Source organism: Pteropus vampyrus, unplaced genomic scaffold (assembly GCF_000151845.1).
Source record: "Pteropus vampyrus isolate Shadow unplaced genomic scaffold, Pvam_2.0 Scaffold142, whole genome shotgun sequence".
Lineage (NCBI taxonomy): Eukaryota > Metazoa > Chordata > Mammalia > Chiroptera > Pteropodidae > Pteropus > Pteropus vampyrus.
This window is the reverse complement of record NW_011888923.1, coordinates 1,810,570-1,826,144: the sequence shown is the minus strand read 5'-3', so window position 1 is coordinate 1,826,144 and position 15,575 is coordinate 1,810,570. Positions and strand designations below refer to the sequence as shown.

At 55.3% G+C, this 15,575-nt stretch overlaps 3 protein-coding genes and 1 non-coding gene across 5 annotated transcripts in view; 2 read left to right on the top strand and 2 right to left on the bottom strand.

Annotated features, from left to right (window-relative positions):
• The window catches only part of PHF13 (PHD finger protein 13), a 7,661-nt gene extending 1,341 nt beyond the window's left edge, over positions 1–6,320 (top strand). Inside the window, exons 2-4 of the mRNA XM_011368462.2 lie at positions 1,312–1,413; positions 2,704–3,238; positions 3,730–6,320. Coding sequence (XP_011366764.1) covers positions 1,312–1,413; positions 2,704–3,238; positions 3,730–3,956 — 864 coding nt within the window. The 3' untranslated portion in view covers positions 3,957–6,320. The remainder of the gene's footprint in view (positions 1–1,311; positions 1,414–2,703; positions 3,239–3,729) is intronic.
• Positions 6,321–7,078: 758 nt separating this feature from the next.
• THAP3 (THAP domain containing 3) lies at positions 7,079–13,838 on the top strand. Of its 2 annotated transcripts, none has more exons than XM_011368460.2 (5): positions 7,079–7,203; positions 10,329–10,521; positions 12,477–12,539; positions 12,758–12,862; positions 13,142–13,838. In XM_011368460.2, the coding sequence occupies exons 1-5, from the start codon at positions 7,130–7,132 to the stop codon at positions 13,379–13,381; spliced, it is 675 nt and encodes a 224-aa protein (XP_011366762.1). In that variant the 5' UTR covers positions 7,079–7,129; the 3' UTR covers positions 13,382–13,838. The 2 variants fall into 2 exon arrangements, with proteins under 2 accessions (XP_011366762.1, XP_011366761.1); XM_011368459.2 differs by having other exon boundaries at positions 12,459–12,539.
• Positions 9,386–9,504, bottom strand: LOC111744867. Its single transcript, XR_002782364.1, has one exon. It is a non-coding gene; the product is annotated as a 5S ribosomal RNA (ribosomal RNA).
• A 368-nt stretch (positions 13,839–14,206) lies between the features above and the next one.
• The window catches only part of DNAJC11 (DnaJ heat shock protein family (Hsp40) member C11), a 36,661-nt gene continuing 35,292 nt past the window's right edge, over positions 14,207–15,575 (bottom strand). Inside the window, exon 15 of the mRNA XM_023535589.1 lies at positions 14,207–15,571. The gene's annotated coding sequence lies outside the window, so the exon portion shown is untranslated. The remainder of the gene's footprint in view (positions 15,572–15,575) is intronic.

Genomic DNA, 15,575 nt, shown 5'->3' with positions numbered 1-15,575 from the left:
GCGCCCTAGGGCGCCGCTGCTTTCCACTCGGAGCTCCGGCTCCTGACCCACTTCTGCACGTTCCCCGCCGAAATAAAAGTTCTTCCCGGGAGTTTGAGGGCCGAGGGCTGCGGCCCTCCCACCCCCGCCGGAGGGAGGGCGGTCAGCCGTTCCCGGGGGTGGAGGCGGGATCGCCCCTGCGGAGGAAGCGCTGGCTCCCGCGCTGAGCTTGGTGCTCCGCTAACCTGCGCGCCCCTCGGCGCCCAGCGGCGGAAGGTCGGGGGAGAAAGTGGATTGCTGGAACCAAGTTGAGAAAATAAGAGGGGCGCCCTTGGAAGGAAAGCTGCGGGCAGCACGCGGGGGCCCCGCCGCTTTCTCGACCCTGATTCCGGGAAGGCTGGGCTGGGCTCAGGAGTCTCCCCTGCCTTCCCCGCTTTCAGCCTGCCAGGGCACTGGGCCCGTAGGCTCTGGGGATGTTAGCCGAGTACGTAAGGATGGGGTTGGGGGCAGTGAGAAAATGCTTAGAGAAAAGCTCAGTAAATATGTTTGTCGAGTGGACTGAAATAAAGTACGGTTGATTTGCTCAGTAGCATATAAAGGTTCTGTCTACTTGAGCTATTTTCTTTAGGAGAAAATTCGTTCTTGTCGAGAGCGTTTCTAGATTGCGGACGGGACACAGAAACCAAAATCTCTAGTAGTCAATCTTCAACGTGCAAATAAAACTGGCAGGAGTGTTTCTGGTTCACTTTCTGAGTCGGGGTACATTTGGGTGCCTGGCCCCCTGGATGTTGGAGCAGTGGAGGGACTAGCAGGCAGTGCCTTCTCTGGGGGAGAGACCCGGTAGGAGGAGGGGTCAGGCGAGATTCAGCTCCAGGGTCCCAGGCCCGAGTGAGCTCTGAAGGATAAGAAGCAGTTGACTTTTGAAATCATTTAAAGTGCTTTAGTTACTGCTGCGGCAGCAGTTTATTTTCATAATGGAAAATCTGTAGCAAAAAAGTAGTTATTAGAGGTCCTGATAAGCCTGCAGAAACAATAGATAATGTCAGAAAATGCCACATGAGCGCCAAGAAATAGGTTTTGGACACACTTTTATCTTCCAACCAGTTTCCCAGTATTCTTGGCATAACATCATGACAATCCTCTCTTTCAACCTCTGAAAACTGTTACTGCTTGACCCAAACTTACCTTATCTCGTTTCTAGAGTGTCGTAAAGCTAGCAACGTGTTTTTCAGTGGCTGACAATAAAAGTTCCAGCTTGCTTAGTTTTGTTTCCGTGATTCTACCTACAAGTGTCTCCTCTCAAAGACACCCCGTTTTCTCGTCCGCTAACAGGAGTACTCCCCAGGTTACAAGAGGCGCAGGACCGTGGAGGATTTCAACAAATTCTGCACCTTTGTCTTGGCCTATGCCGGCTACATCCCTTATCCGAAGGAGGTAATCTTCAGCATTTTGGAGACCTTTCTTGCTGGCAGTGAACCCAGAGTGTCTGACAAGGGGGTTGTGCGGGAGGACTTCAGACCGTGGTTGGGCAAATAATCTTTCTTGGAAACTTAGACCCGCTTGGGAAGGGGTTCCTGAAACTGATAGAAAATGCAGGCTTGTCTAGAAATGGTTTAATAAACTTTAATAGTTTGCTTGAAAATAACTATTTGCTACATGCTTGCTTTTACTGGCCAGTAGTAATTGAGGCTTATTATGGTCGGGCAATGTTTTTGGCTGTTATAATGCTATGAGGTAGGTATCATTATTGTCTCTATTTTGAAGCCGAGGACTTGGGCACAGGTAGGAGCACCTTGCCCTGGGTCACAGGCTAATGAATGCTGGAACCTGGAGTTCAACCAGATGGTTGGCAGGGTCCACACTGCCTTGTCTGGCCAGCAGCCTTCTGGTAGCTGTGCACATCCCATTACAGAATCTGCAGGGACTTTGGCCAAAATCCCATGTAATCTAAGGGAATTTTTTTTTTCCTTTGCTCAGAAATGGGCAGAACTGTGGACCAGCGTTGCCATGGTGCTCAAAATTCAGGGGCTTGGTATATATATTGAGCAAGGCTGGAAAGAAAGGACTCTGGTACTTCCAGGAGGCCAGATCCCAGCATTGGCTTGTCCTTTGCACTGCTATCTAGGTGGATCACGCTTGCTTTGTGCCACGTAGAATGTTGCCATGATTTGCAAATTAAATTCTTAAATGGTCCGAAGGAACCATGGAGTTTCGCTCACTGCTTTGGGGCAATAATTACCTATTTCGATTTTTGCAATATTTTGAGATGTCTAGTTTTCTAAAATGGAGTGTCAGGAAATGCTCAAAACTGATTTAAATTAACTTAGTTAAAAAAAAAAAATACGTCCTGTGGAAGGACAGGTGGAGGGAGGTTTTGCAGTCAGGGACGGGTGAGCGGGTCGGAGAGGGTGCCTTCGCCCCTCCCACAGAGAGTGCGAGCACACGCTAAGTCCCCGGCTCTGGGACAGAGCCAGGGGTTCCGCAAGGGCAGCAGGTCCTCTCCCCAGGGTTTACGTTCCATCTGGAAGGTCTCAGTAAGGCACAGATGACACCGTTCCTAAAGAATGAAGCTGACGAGACCTGAGAAGCTTAGGTCGCGAGAGCGCACGTCTGCAGGTCTGACCCGGCCAGGGGTGCTGTGAAGCTCTCTGCTCGGGCCAGCTCTTACTCCTGGGGACCGTTTGAAATAATGAGAACCCGTCACCTTTGCCTCTGTTCTTTCAGGAGCTCCCTTTGAGGGGCAGCCCCAGCCCTGCCAACAGCACCGCTGGTACCATTGACAGCGACAGCTGGGACACTGGTTTCACTGACATCTCATCTGCGGTGCCCTTGCCAGTCTCTGACCACTGCTTTGGCCACCTGCAGCCCACCCTTCTGCAGCGAGCCAAGCCCAGCAACTTCCTGCTGGACAGAAAGAAGACCGACAAGTTGAAGAAGAAGAAGAAGAGGAAGCGAAGGGACAGTGACGTCCCCGTGAAGGAGGGTTACATGGGCAGCTTGCTGAAGCTGGAAACCGCTGATCCATATGTAGAGACCCCCACGAGTCCGCCCCTCCAGGATATCCCCCAGGCCCCCGGCGACCCCTGCTCGGGCTGGGACTCCGACACTCCTTCCAGTGGATCTTGTGCCACGGTGTCACCAGATCAGGTCAAAGAAATAAAAACTGAAGGCAAACGGACTATCGTCCGGCAAGGAAAGCAGGTGGTGTTCCGGGATGAGGACAGCACCGGCAATGACGAGGACATAATGGTGGATTCAGGTGAGTGGCCCCTGAAGGACAGCCACGCGCTCGCTGGCTGGTGGTCAGAGAGTGACAGGAAGCAGGAGTCTCTGAGCGGTCCCTTCCTTGCAATATGACAGCAGCGTGCCCCATCTTTAGGGAGAAAGGTGCGATAAGGCAGATACTCAGATGTTTAGGGAGGGGTGATGGCAGCTAGAGACGGCTGAGATGCCAAGACAGATCTCGAAATGCAGAAACGTAGCTCACGAGCGCACATCTCACGGCGATTCCTGGGACCCCGTGTGTCGGCGCCCTTCGGCGTGGTTACTGCATTTTCAGGGAGGGAAGCAGCACCTTTAAGTCAAAGTGGAAATCGGTTTCATTTGTTGAGGATCAGGTTGCACTGCAGTTCAGCTGCTTTGTCCCGTTGGCGGGTGGCTTTCCTAACGGAGAGGGTCCTGATGAAGTGGGACCCTGACAGAGAGGGGTCTGAGAGGTTTTTTTCCCTCTTATGTGTTTTCTCCTTTCAGATGATGACTCCTGGGACCTCGTCACCTGCTTCTGCATGAAGCCATTTGCTGGCCGCCCCATGATAGAGTGTAATGAATGCCATACCTGGATTCACCTGTCTTGTGCGAAAATCCGGAAATCCAATGTTCCGGAGGTGTTTGTCTGCCAAAAGTGCCGGGACTCCAAATTCGACATCCGCCGTTCCAACCGTTCCCGAATGGGCTCCCGGAAGCTGTTTCTGGACTGACTGCTAGTGAGCGAGGAGACCGTGGACGAGGAATCGGAAGGGACAATTGGGCTTATTGGCCTCTCTTATTAGTTGAGCACAGAACTCTCAGCTCTGGTGCAGGCAGACCCCTGCCATTCAGGTGCCTAAGCAAAAGGACAGGCTGTCCGAGGTATAAACTGTTCATAGCCTGTGACTGAATAAAATCCTTGTTGGCCAAAGCTGCTGCCAGAGCTGTGTTCCCTGCAGTGGAGGTGGACTAAACACCCAAGTACAGTGGCTTTGGTTTAGCTGAAAATGAGGGTACGTGGTGGTTGTGAATTCTTGCTGTCGTTGTTAACAAACTCCCGCCGATTGGCACAAGTGCTAGCTGTTATTCCCGCTTCCGCCGTGTTGGGGAGTGATGTTCCGTTTCCCCGGCCTGTTAACGAACAGCCATACGTGCAAGCTTTTTCTCGAGTGTAAGTCTCCTACCATAAGTGTCTGTACAGCAGCCCATAAGGCTGCCCCTCCTTTAGTGGTCGCCCTCTCCCCTGCCTTGTTACTGCTCTGTCCCCGGGGCTGCCCGCTGGAGTCCTCTGGCCTCACTCTTGAGAGGAGCCTGGGGGCAGGGGGTGAGCTAGTGATCCCTAAGTTTTCTTCTGTTTGTTAAAAGGGACTATGTGTGGCTCCTGTGTGGAAAGGGGGTTGGTTGGGGGGTCGAGGTGGCCCGTGTTCATAACTCAGTTTCCTGTTTTGCACGATGTAAAAAAAAACCCTGTCTTTTTTGCACGATATAGCCAAAAGTCTTGGCAGATTTCTGCCTGGGTGCCCTTTCCAGTTGGCATATGGGGCCCTGGGGTGCCCATGCAAGCTGTTTTCAAGCGAGGGGGCACTTTGGTTCCCTCCTCGTCCCTTCCCCTCACTTTATTCCAGTAGCAACATAAAGGTTAGGCAATCCCTGGGGAATGGCGTTCCTCTTTGTAATGGGGAAAAGAAAGATGGGGAGGAAGGCGTTTCCCATGATTCTTTGTTCCCCCTCCTGCTATCACGGGCCAACGCTAGGACTTGAAGCCTTTTTTTGGTTTGAGTTAGTGAGTGAGAGAGATGGTAACGGTCTCCAGGTATATACCATTGAACTGTGCGGAGTTCCTTAGATCTGGACTGGAAGACCCTGTTCGGGGCCAAGTCTGAAGAAGCCAGGGAGTTTGCACCTAAAGCCCTGGAAGGGCTTTGCTCCAGGGCAGTGCACTCAGGGACACTGGTGGTTCTGGGGCCCGGAGGTGGCAAGGACTTCAGCTTTGTCTGAAATTGATGTTGCTTCTTAGCAGTCCAAATACTTGTTCTCAAAAATGTTATTTTTTGTAAATCGATGGGTGTGTTTTCATAACCATTGTTTCTTATAAAGCATGAAAAGGGAAGAATGCCCAAGTTTGTCCTTGTTTACAGCAGGTTGGACCCCCAGTCTCCCTGAGGGGGCTTCTCCATGTGGCCCCTTCATGTAGGGCCCCCAGGTGGCTCCCCTCCACATTCTCTCACCGAAGCACCAAGGGTTTGAACCGTAATTGGCTAATCAGAGCCCATATTTTGTCCTGGTGTCATTTATGCTTGACCAGCCAACTGCCTTTTTTTTTTTTTTTTGGTTTTTAATTGTTGCTTTTAACACAAAAATAGAAATAGTTTCTGAAACCCAGTTTATTGTGAAGATTCCCAAGAGAGACGTTCTGCTGTAGAAAGAAATAGTAAGAAGCTGGCTTAGAAACAACTTTACCCCCAGACAGCTGTCTGGCTCTGACTTAGGGCAAACGTGCAGGAAAAGTTGTTGAGGAATTTGCCAAAGATCTGCCCCAGGACATTGTCTAGTGTCTTCACGAGAATAGCCAAAGTTCCAAGTGTTTTTCTTGGTTTTTTTTTTTCCCCCCCACAAAGTTTTACAAGTGCATTTAAGAATACGTGTGGTTTTAGGGTAGAAGTGCCGATGCTGGCGGATTGCTATATTGCTCTTAGAAGGTTCAATGCCTGGTGACTCCTGGAAGGCTTTTGATAGTCATCTCGATTTCTGTTTCTTCATTTCCTTTTTGTTCTTTTAACAGGTCTATCCCTGTGGGTGGTGTCTAAGAAGTCAAGACACCTTGGTTTTTGTGTTGATTGAGCTGGGCAGCTGCAATCAGCTTTATGCAAATTAGGCATGGCCCATCTAGGGGCTCCTGGTTGGTGGCTAATGAAGTGAGGGGAGGGAAAGATGTCACCCCAAAAGTAGGCCCCTCCCATTGGCTTTGGCCAGGCCAGACACTTAACATCGTTTACATGGTTCTGTGTAATTATAAAGTTTATGTGTATAAAGCGAAGCTGTTTCTGTGAAACTGTATATTTTGTAAATAAAGATATTGCTACTTTGAAGTTCAAGTCTCGCTTCAGGTGTTTGTGTTCTGTGCTGAAGAATAATTGCGCTGCTTCTCCCTCCATCACTTCCCCTGAGCAGTGACCATAAGAAGACTTGGGAAGTTAAAGTCTGAGTTTGGTTTACCAGGATGGAAAATGCCCACAGCCCTTAATACACTTTCCTAATAAATCCTCCAGAAACAAACCACAGTGTGAATAGTCACGAATAGCTTTCAGTTTCATTAAATTGTAGATGAGCTTAAACCCCTGTGAGTGCTTAACCTGCTTTGTAAAAGCTGCGACCTCTGAGGTACTGTCAGCAAGACGAGGATCTCCTGGGGGTGCACCTTCCACCTCAGGGTTCACAGTGCAGTGCCTGAGCCTGTTCTATCAACTGTGTCTGCCTAACTAATCTGGGACCAACTGGTATCTCCAGTGACATTCCGGCGGCCAAAATCTGTTTTAGCACCTCCTAAAATCCTGAAAGTGCTGGCCGAGTTGGGCGTCGAGCCTTTCTCTGGTTCCAGTTGTCCCAGGCTGTTGGTGTAAATTTTGGGGGCCCCAAAACAAGGAAGTGAGGGCGACTGGCTTCAGCGAACTGGGTCGAAACCGGAGCCGCTCCGACTCTGGGGCGACGCGATTCACGGGTACCCCGCAGCAGAGCCAGGTCCGCCTGCACCTCCCGGCGGCCCCGCCCCACTCCACCCCATCCCGCAGGCCCCGCCTCGCCCTCAGCCCCACCCACCGGGCCAGCCCCGCCCCCAGGCCTGGCAGCGCCCGCAGGCCCCTCCGCCGCCATCTTTGTTAGGGGCAGCCGGCCCTGGGGTCTGGAGATGCCGAAGTCATGCGCGGCCCGGCAGTGCTGCAACCGCTACAGCAACCGCAGGAAGCAGCTCACCTTCCACCGGTGAGGGGCCGCAGTGCCGGGGGGCGCGGGGGCCCGGCTGCCCGGCCCAGTCGACCGCGGCCCACGCCTTAGCTCGAACTCGAGGCCTGGCGCGCCGGTGGGGGGAACACGCGGGGCAGGACCCGGGAACCCGCGCCGCCTCGGCCGGCCTGGGAGCCGGGGGGAGCCGGTCGGCGAGGAGACGGCCCGCGGCGCACAGCCTCCCGCCACTGGGCGGGGAAGGCCGCGGGCGGGCCCTGACGCGGGCTCAGGCCTCCGCCGGCGGTGTCCCCGCAGCGCCTGGCACCGTCCGCAGTGATTTGGGTGAACGTCCCCTCCGCGTCCCAGGGACTTTATCTCGTTCCCAGAATCAGTCCGGGACGTAGTAGGTGTCACTAGGTGTGGGCGCCGCTGAGCCCTCGCTGCGGGCCGGGCGTCAGGCGCGCAGGGCGTGCGGGGGGCGGGGGGCGGGCCCGCACGCGGACTTGGCGGGAGCCCGGGGAGGGGCGCGGCGGCCCGGAGTGCGCCCTGCGCGCCCAGTGTGCGCGGCGGGGCCCGGCCAGTCAGGTCCCTGCCGCGGAGGCCGCGGCCGCAGGTGCCGGCGGGATGCGCGCGCTTCCCAGATGCCGGCCCATTTCCCTGACCCCTTCCGAGCGCGCTTCCAGAGGCCGCTGTTCTCATTGTCAGCACTTCCTCGCTTCCTATTATCTTTTTCTTTCTCAAAGTAAATGTTTTTCCTGAAGTATAACAATAACACACATGCAGAAAAGTGCACAAGTCGCAAGCACACAGCCCAGCCAACAAAATGAACACCCGGCGTGACTGCTGTTAATTAGCGTGTCACCAGCCCCCAGGAGACCCCTAGCTGCACCCCCTGCCGGCCCTCATCTTCCCACATCCCCAAGGGTAATGCACATTCTGCCTTGTGTCACAGTGATTGCTTTGGCCTGTGTTCAACTTCACGTGCATGGAATCACTCACTGCAGTTTTTTGTCTTTTGGTTACTATTACGTTTGTTTGGTCATAAACTTACACACCTGTACAGAATGTTATAAGGATTTGAGTCAAACAGAGGACACGCCTGAAAGCAAGATCTCAATAGACTGGAAAAAAAAAAATGCTTCAGAGAACGGCAAGTTTGCAGTGTCTTTTATGCCTTTGCAGTTAAAGAGGGAACGTCAGGAAGATTAGGTGCCGGAAAGAAAGACAGGGATGGGGTTACAGGATAGTTAGGATTCTGTGCTTTCCTGAGGTGGTCACACTCATTTCAAAGGTGTGTTCACCTAGATGCACAAAAACAGTGGCCGGGGCCTGCTTAAGGCAAAGGTAAACCTTTTGCTAAACAATTTAAATGCTTGGGGTGTGACTCCTCTCCACGACCTGCCCAGTTAGGAATTTCCGATCACATCACCCTGTGAGGCTGCTTTCCATAGACCCTCTTCCATGGTCCACGTGTGTGAGTTATCCTTATTGCACTGTAATAGCACTCGATTCCTTTTCATTGCTGCATGGTATTCCACTGAATGCATATAGCAGAGCTGACGTGTTCTAGAGTTGAAGGGCATTTGGGCACCTCCGTGTTTTGGCCGTAACAAGCACATGGCTTGACATTTATGCTGGGATGCGTCTTCTTGCAGTGCCTGTATCTGTATGTTTCAGTCGTGTTTGTAACTGGAGGTGGAGTTGCCTCTGATTCTCCCTCGAACTCATTCCAATCAGACTCTTGCCCACAAAAGAGCTCTGTTGAGTCCCCAGTGGCCCTTATGATGCCACATGCAGTGGTCTGTCATCACCTGAATTGACCTCTGCAGCGTTTGACGTAATTGACCACTGAGCCCTTGAGAGGCTCTCTCACTTGGCTTCTAGGACACCTCTTGGCCACCTCCTTTGTCTCTTCTCAGTCTCTTTTGTACCTTCTCAGTCTGGAGCACTTTGGGGCGAGGGCCGTGACCCTGTATCATCCCTGTCCACACTTTCTCCCCAGGCACCGATCTCACTCAGGCCTTTACCACCCTTTACGCGGGGACAAACCCCACCCCTGACATTGATGTCTCCAGACACATGTGTCCACCTGCCACTCCACTCCAGCATGTGGCCTTCTGAAACGCACCTCAGATTTAACATCTGACGTATAAAGCCAAACATCTGAGGCCCAAACCTGCCCCTCCTCCAGCCTTCTCCATCTTATTATTATTATTTTAAATGCCTACAGCACCTGGTCTTCCTTGGTTGTCTCCCATCCAAGTACTAACCAGGCCCGACCCTGCTTAGCTTCCGAGATCAGATGGGATCGGGCACGTTCAGGGTGGCGTGGCCGTAGACAAGCCTCCCCCGTCTTAATATGCCACACTCCCGCCTTCTCTGCTTCACTGCCCACAGGCAAACCTTACGGCAGGGCTTTCGAAATACGTCCAGATCTGCCCGCTTAGTACCTTCTTCTGCTGACACCCTGGTCCCAGCCACCATGTTCGCTCCGATTGTCACCCTCCGCCCAGAGCCTCCCAGCCTGCCGTCTGCTTGAGGCCCGTGTCCTTCGGTCCCCACTGCTCCTCTTGCTCTGTCTCAGCCAAACCTGCCTCTGACCGCTCCTCAAACACGCCTGTCGCAGGGTCTTTGCTCCCATTCTTCCTTCTGGTCCCCACGTGGGCCGTGCTCCCACTTCCTGCAGCCTCCTGCGCGGTCTCCCCCAGCACTGCTGCTTTCGCTCCCACACAGTCTGCATCTGGTTGGTTTACCATCCGTGTCCCCGTTTCTAGACAGCCGGCTCCATGGGCACGGGCCTCTGACTTCCCCTCCCCAAGGCCCAGAGCAGGTCCTCCCCCCTGCAGCAGGGCCCCCCAGAGCAGGGCCCCCCAGCAGGCTCCCGAGGGAATAGGTGAAAGTTCACCAGGCAGACGTAGTGTCGGGAACAGGTCTCTGGCCATGATCATGGTCTCTAGTTTCTTGCTGAGGATGCCGTGAACAGCCATGGCAGAAGCCTCCGGAAACTGGACGTGGCCGAGCAGAGCGAGGTTGCTGGATGTCCCACGTTGTCCAGGAGCATGGGGTGTGTGGGGTGTGGGGTGGGGTGGCGTGAAGTCCCAGGATACTCAGAGGTGCTGAGCTCCGTGTCGCTCCTTCCCCGCTGCCTCCTGCTGTGCCCCCAGGTTCCCGTTCAGCCGGCCGGAGCTGCTGAAGGAGTGGGTGCTGAACATGGGCCGGGCCAACTTCAAGCCCAAGCAGCACACAGTCATCTGCTCCGAGCACTTCCGGCCCGAGTGCTTCAGTGCCTTCGGGAACCGCAAGAACCTGAAGCACAATGCTGTGCCCACGCTGTTTGCCTTTCAGGACGCCACACAGGTGAGCACACCTGTCCCCTCTCTCTTCAGATCTGGCCACAGGGACCCACCGAGCAGGAGGGGGCAGGGGGGTTGGCCTTCGCCTGGCACCACAGTGAGGGCAGCACCGTCCAGCGTGGGGGGTCGGAGCCCAGCCCACCCTGCTGGCCATGACCTTCGTTTGAGGGAATTTGCAACTTAGAGCTGCTTTAGAAATGAATGGGCTGCACGACCGGAAGCTGTCGGAGTGGCGAGCCTGGTCCCCGGGGAGGGCAGAGGCTGTGTGTGCTCGTGCCTCGTCCCCTCCTCCCTTGTAGCCAGCTGGGTGTGGGACCTTGTGGTCAAGACGGCAGAGCCTGTGCCATCGCTGTCTGCAGATCTCCCTTACGGTCCTACTGTGTGCCATGAGTGCCAGACGAGAGCTCGGTCCTGGGCATGGGCGGAGGCTTGGGGCGGAGGGGTTTGGGTACACTCTGGACTGGCGTGGGCACGGGCTAGTCGGAGGGTGGCAGGGGCCAGACGGTGGCAGGCTTGCACAGGCTGCAGGTCTGCGGTGGGGTTGCTGGGGAGGGACGTGGCTTTGGGAGGCTCCTCTGGCTGGAAGCTGGTTTGGAGGCCACTGTAGCGTCACAAGTGAGTGCAGTCCTGGTGGCTTGAGCTGAAGGTGGCTGGGTGGTGAGGACAGAGTGGATGGGCTCTGCGGACCTGGTGGGCTGAGGGACGGGGCCAGGGAAAGCGAAGCTCGCTCAGCCCCTGGGGAATGGGCGCTTCTGAGTCCCAGGAGATGGGTCCTGGGTGTGTAGTTTGATGTCCCCGTGGGCCGTGGAGTGGGCGTGTCTTGGGGCGGGATGTGTGGGTTTGGCGAGAGCTCAGGAACAGCGGGACGTTGGAGCCATGAGGGGATTTATTGAAGGTCACAAATCCGAGGCGTACGGAGCGTGAGTGTGGGCCCCACGGCAGGGCACCCGTTTGAACCCAGAAGGCCAGGTCGTGGTGGAGCCAACACAAGGCTGATGGGCACCTACGCTAGTTCGATTTTCTTGGGAATGAGGAGAGGAAAGGGAGCTGATCGGAACCGAGCTTCAGGGTGTGGGGATGACGGGTGCCCGCTGTCGGCAGACATGCCCAGCGCTCTGCCCTCAGGGTTCCGCAGGGGGGCCCCTCCTCCCGTTCTGCTCCCTGGGCTTCCTGGCATCTTTCACCTGCTTCCTTTGTGTTTGATCTCCCCTCCAGGGTGCGCTCTGAGGGCGGGGCCTCGTTTCCCTGCTTTATTCCCAACACCCAGAGTGTCACCAGGTGTGAAGTGCGCGTTTTTGATTGTTCGTTTTTATGGAGGCCTTTTATTTTTATTTTATACACACAACGTTGTATTTTGCTGTGCTGAGAACACTTAACGTGAGGCCGGCCCTCAGACGTTTGAGTGCAGGTGAGGTGTGAGCTGCAGGTGTGAGGCTGCACAGGGCCCTCGAAGGTCATGGTTTAGCTTGAGACTTTCTGCCCACTGCATGTTGTTAATAGAATGCAGTTCGCTCACCGATCACTTTGTCTCAGAAGTTAGAGATGACAGTGTAAGAGCCGGGGGTTGGGGGGGTGGACGTTTGTGATTTCCTTCGTTCCAGCCCTGGTGGCCCTGGCTCAGCTTGAGGACACCTGGGGACTCAGGCTCTGAGTCGCATGTTTTCTACCATGTGGCTGCCACTCATTGAGCAAAATTTGAGTCACCTACTACACACCAGGCCCCAGGATGACACAAATTAGACAAGTCCCTAGCTTCATAGGGACCTGTTGTTCATGGACCTCTGGCTCAAGATTTGGGAACTTTGTTGGAGAAAGATCACCAGAGGGCGGGGAGTCGAGCCGGCTGGGTTTCGGGAGGACGTGAGGCTGAGCGTGGGGGCGGGGCTCGCAGGGTACCAGTCTTACTCACACCCTGAGTGAGCCGAACCTCGGGGTCCACAGCAGCTCCGTCTCTTACAGCTGGTGAGGGCAGACGCAGACCCGGCCAGCGAGGGCGGGAACGCCGACTCTGAGAAGGAAAAGGTGAGTCTGCATTGCATACAGTCTGCAGTGCGCCTAGTCTGCCTGATTTCTTAGGGTCTGGCCCTGGGCCTGGGGAGGAGGCCGACTGTCCTTGGTGGTCTCCAGGGTGCAGCCACTCTGGGACAGTGTGAGGGGTTGCTGGTGGGACGGACAGGTGACAGCTGTGGAGGGACCAGTATCTTCGCGGCTCAGCTGCCTGCTCTACACTGCGTTCCCAGGTTCTCCCCAGGGTGGGGGCCGGGGAACACGGCCCGGAGAGAAAGATGGACACAGCACTCGAAGCCCTGCAGCTACCCCCCAGCTCTGGACGTCCTGTAGGACAGGTAAGGCGCCGGGCCCGGCCCAAGGGGCCATGTGGTGGGTTGGTCTCAGCACAAGGGGATTCGCTTCAAACAAAATAAGGAAAACTGGTGCCCGGACCACGGGTCCCATGGGCGTGGCCCTGGTTTCAGACCTTCCCAATAGCACAGCTGCGATTTGGGTGGGTTTGGGTGGCAGGAGAGCTGCGGGAAGTACCCTTTGGGTCCCCTCCACCCGCTGCTTCCTGCTAGAGAACAGCTCTGCCACGGGTCCCTGCTCACCTCCCACTCACCTGTCCTCAGGTCCTGCCACACAGACCAGAAGCCACCGAGGCCCCTGGCCGGCCAGCCAGCCCCCCACAGCCGTCAGATCACAGCTATGCCCTTTTGGACTTGGACACCCTAAAAAAAAAACTCTTCCTGACCCTGAAGGAGAATGAAAAGCTCCGGAAGCGCTTGAAGGCGCAGAGGCTGGCGATGCGGAGGGTGTGTGGCCGCCTGCAGGCCTCCAGGGCCGGGCCGCGGCCGGAGCCACAGAGCTGAGCCGGGTGGCCGGCTTGTCGGAGCCCTCAGGAGATGGGGCGTGACTCCTGCTGCAGACGGAGGGGCAGCGAGGTGTGCCAGGCCCAGCCCCGGTGAGGAGCCCAGCTCAGCCTCAGGTGGCCTCGAGCTGGGAGTGGGCAGGGCTGTGAGCATGACGAACTTGGTTGTCAGTGAGGTGACAGCCCCAGCTGTCTTTCAGCACAAGTTAGGTGCGTGTCCTTGGAGCACGGCATGAGCTGTCCCGAGCCAGTGAGGAAGAAGCACATTTCCTCGTGGGGCAGCTGTGTCCAGGGACGGGCTTGTGCATTGGGTCACCCCCACAGTGGGGACGAGGGCTGACGCAGGCAGAGGGCATGGTCCCCTCCCTCGCCTGGACAGCCGACTCTCTAAGTGGCCGAGACCGGCCCCCGTTCCTGGCCCGGTTGGAGGGAACGACATAATAAAGCGTCTTCCTGCACCGGTTCCCTTCCCTTACTGCAAGACAAGCACGAATTCGAGGTTCTCTCCCGCATGCTCTGTTGCCGCTGAGAAGACCAACTGCGGGTTCCTGTTGGAGAGCAGGCAGGGTGTGACCGCCTTCGACTACAAGAAAGGGATTTTAGTTAAAAAAAAAAAACCCAAATAACTAGTCTAAGAGATTTCCTAATTCTGGACTCTCTTAGGTACTTGTCTAATGTAGAAAACTGAACCGCAGCTTCGAGTTAAGCATCATGGTTTAAAATGTGGTTTAAACAGTGAAGAATGAGGATGGGATGAGGCCTTTGGGGGGGGCAATCCCTTTTATTTGCTCCTAATCATGAACATACAATGCATTGAAACACTGTCCCCAGCTTTCAGGAAAGGTTTATTGCGGTGAGAGTGCCTCCTGTACCATCCACTTCGAGCAGAGTCTGGCTGAAAGTGCCACTGGGTGTGGGGGGCACACGGCTGTGTCCCAAGTCAGACTCACTGAACACAATGCTTATTGTACAATTCACATTCAGAGCAGCAGCTCAGAAAAACTTTTTAAATGGAGAGAGAAATATTGCGGGACTGGACAGACATCCTGCTGTGTTTTTAAGAACTGGAAGGTTATTGGCGATTGCACTGTACCAGTGTCGGGCGTGAAGCCTGATGCAGCAATTAGCCACGGGGGGCTGTCAGAACCAGCATCCACCTGGGCCCTGGCTCAGCGGGTAACTGTTTACCGCAGCCAACAGGCACCAAAGATATTCTGCATCCACCAAGGGCCGGTGAAGAAAGAGGGTGTTGGGAGCAGGCACCCAGACAGCAGTCCAATGGTCCCAGACCGCGTGTGGGGAGCAGCAGCGCCACCTGCTGGCTGCGTGGAGCCAGGTGCAGGCTGGCTCGTCTGAGGCCTGGTCCTCACTCTGGCACTGGTGTCTCTGCATTCCCCCCCCCGCCCCCGCCCCCTGACGCTCTTCACCCCCACACCACACCCTGGTGTGGCAGCATGGGCAGTGAGAAGGACACAGCCTTCTCCCAGGATGGCGGGGGGAGGGAGGGTGCTGCTGCTGGAAAGCGACTTGTGACAGAGATGGGCCCTGGGACCGAGTGACACCACTGTCCCAAGCCAAGTGCCAGAGGAATGACTGGAGGAGTCCTGGGAGGGAAAAAAGAGACTGATTTCCAAAATCATTCGTTCTCAGATAAAAAGCAGATTTATAGACCCACACAACCCTCTCCGGATTCACTTAGTCACATTTCGGCAGGAAAAGGTGGTTTTCGGGACACCGACCCAGCAGATGCTCCCTCGACGGGAGACCTCTGTTCCTGAGAGCGCCCGCCTTCCTTCCTGGCCCCGTGGCTGTCCACGTTCAGTGTGGGGTTCAGGAGAAGCAGTTCGCCTCCCGCATGAGGGTGGGGCTCCGTAACGGCCTCAAGACGACAGGAACTACTGGGTGGCAGCGGTCGGCACTCGTGGAGGAGACTGGGGGGCCAGAGGCGGCGGGGCCGGCGCCCTCCCCTCCAGGGACATAATCCTTGGGGAGACAGACACGGCTGTGCTGTGGTCCTGGTCCAGGTGGGGCTGCCTCAGTCCTACCTACAGCACCCATAAAGTGGGGTGTCTGTGTGTCCCATTCACTTAATTGATAGGGTACCGCCTTCTATAGGAATAATATAAAACAAACACATCAGATGTCTGGGTTTTTTCCCTGCTTCCAAATTTGTAGACTCCCAGGAAAAGATTTTT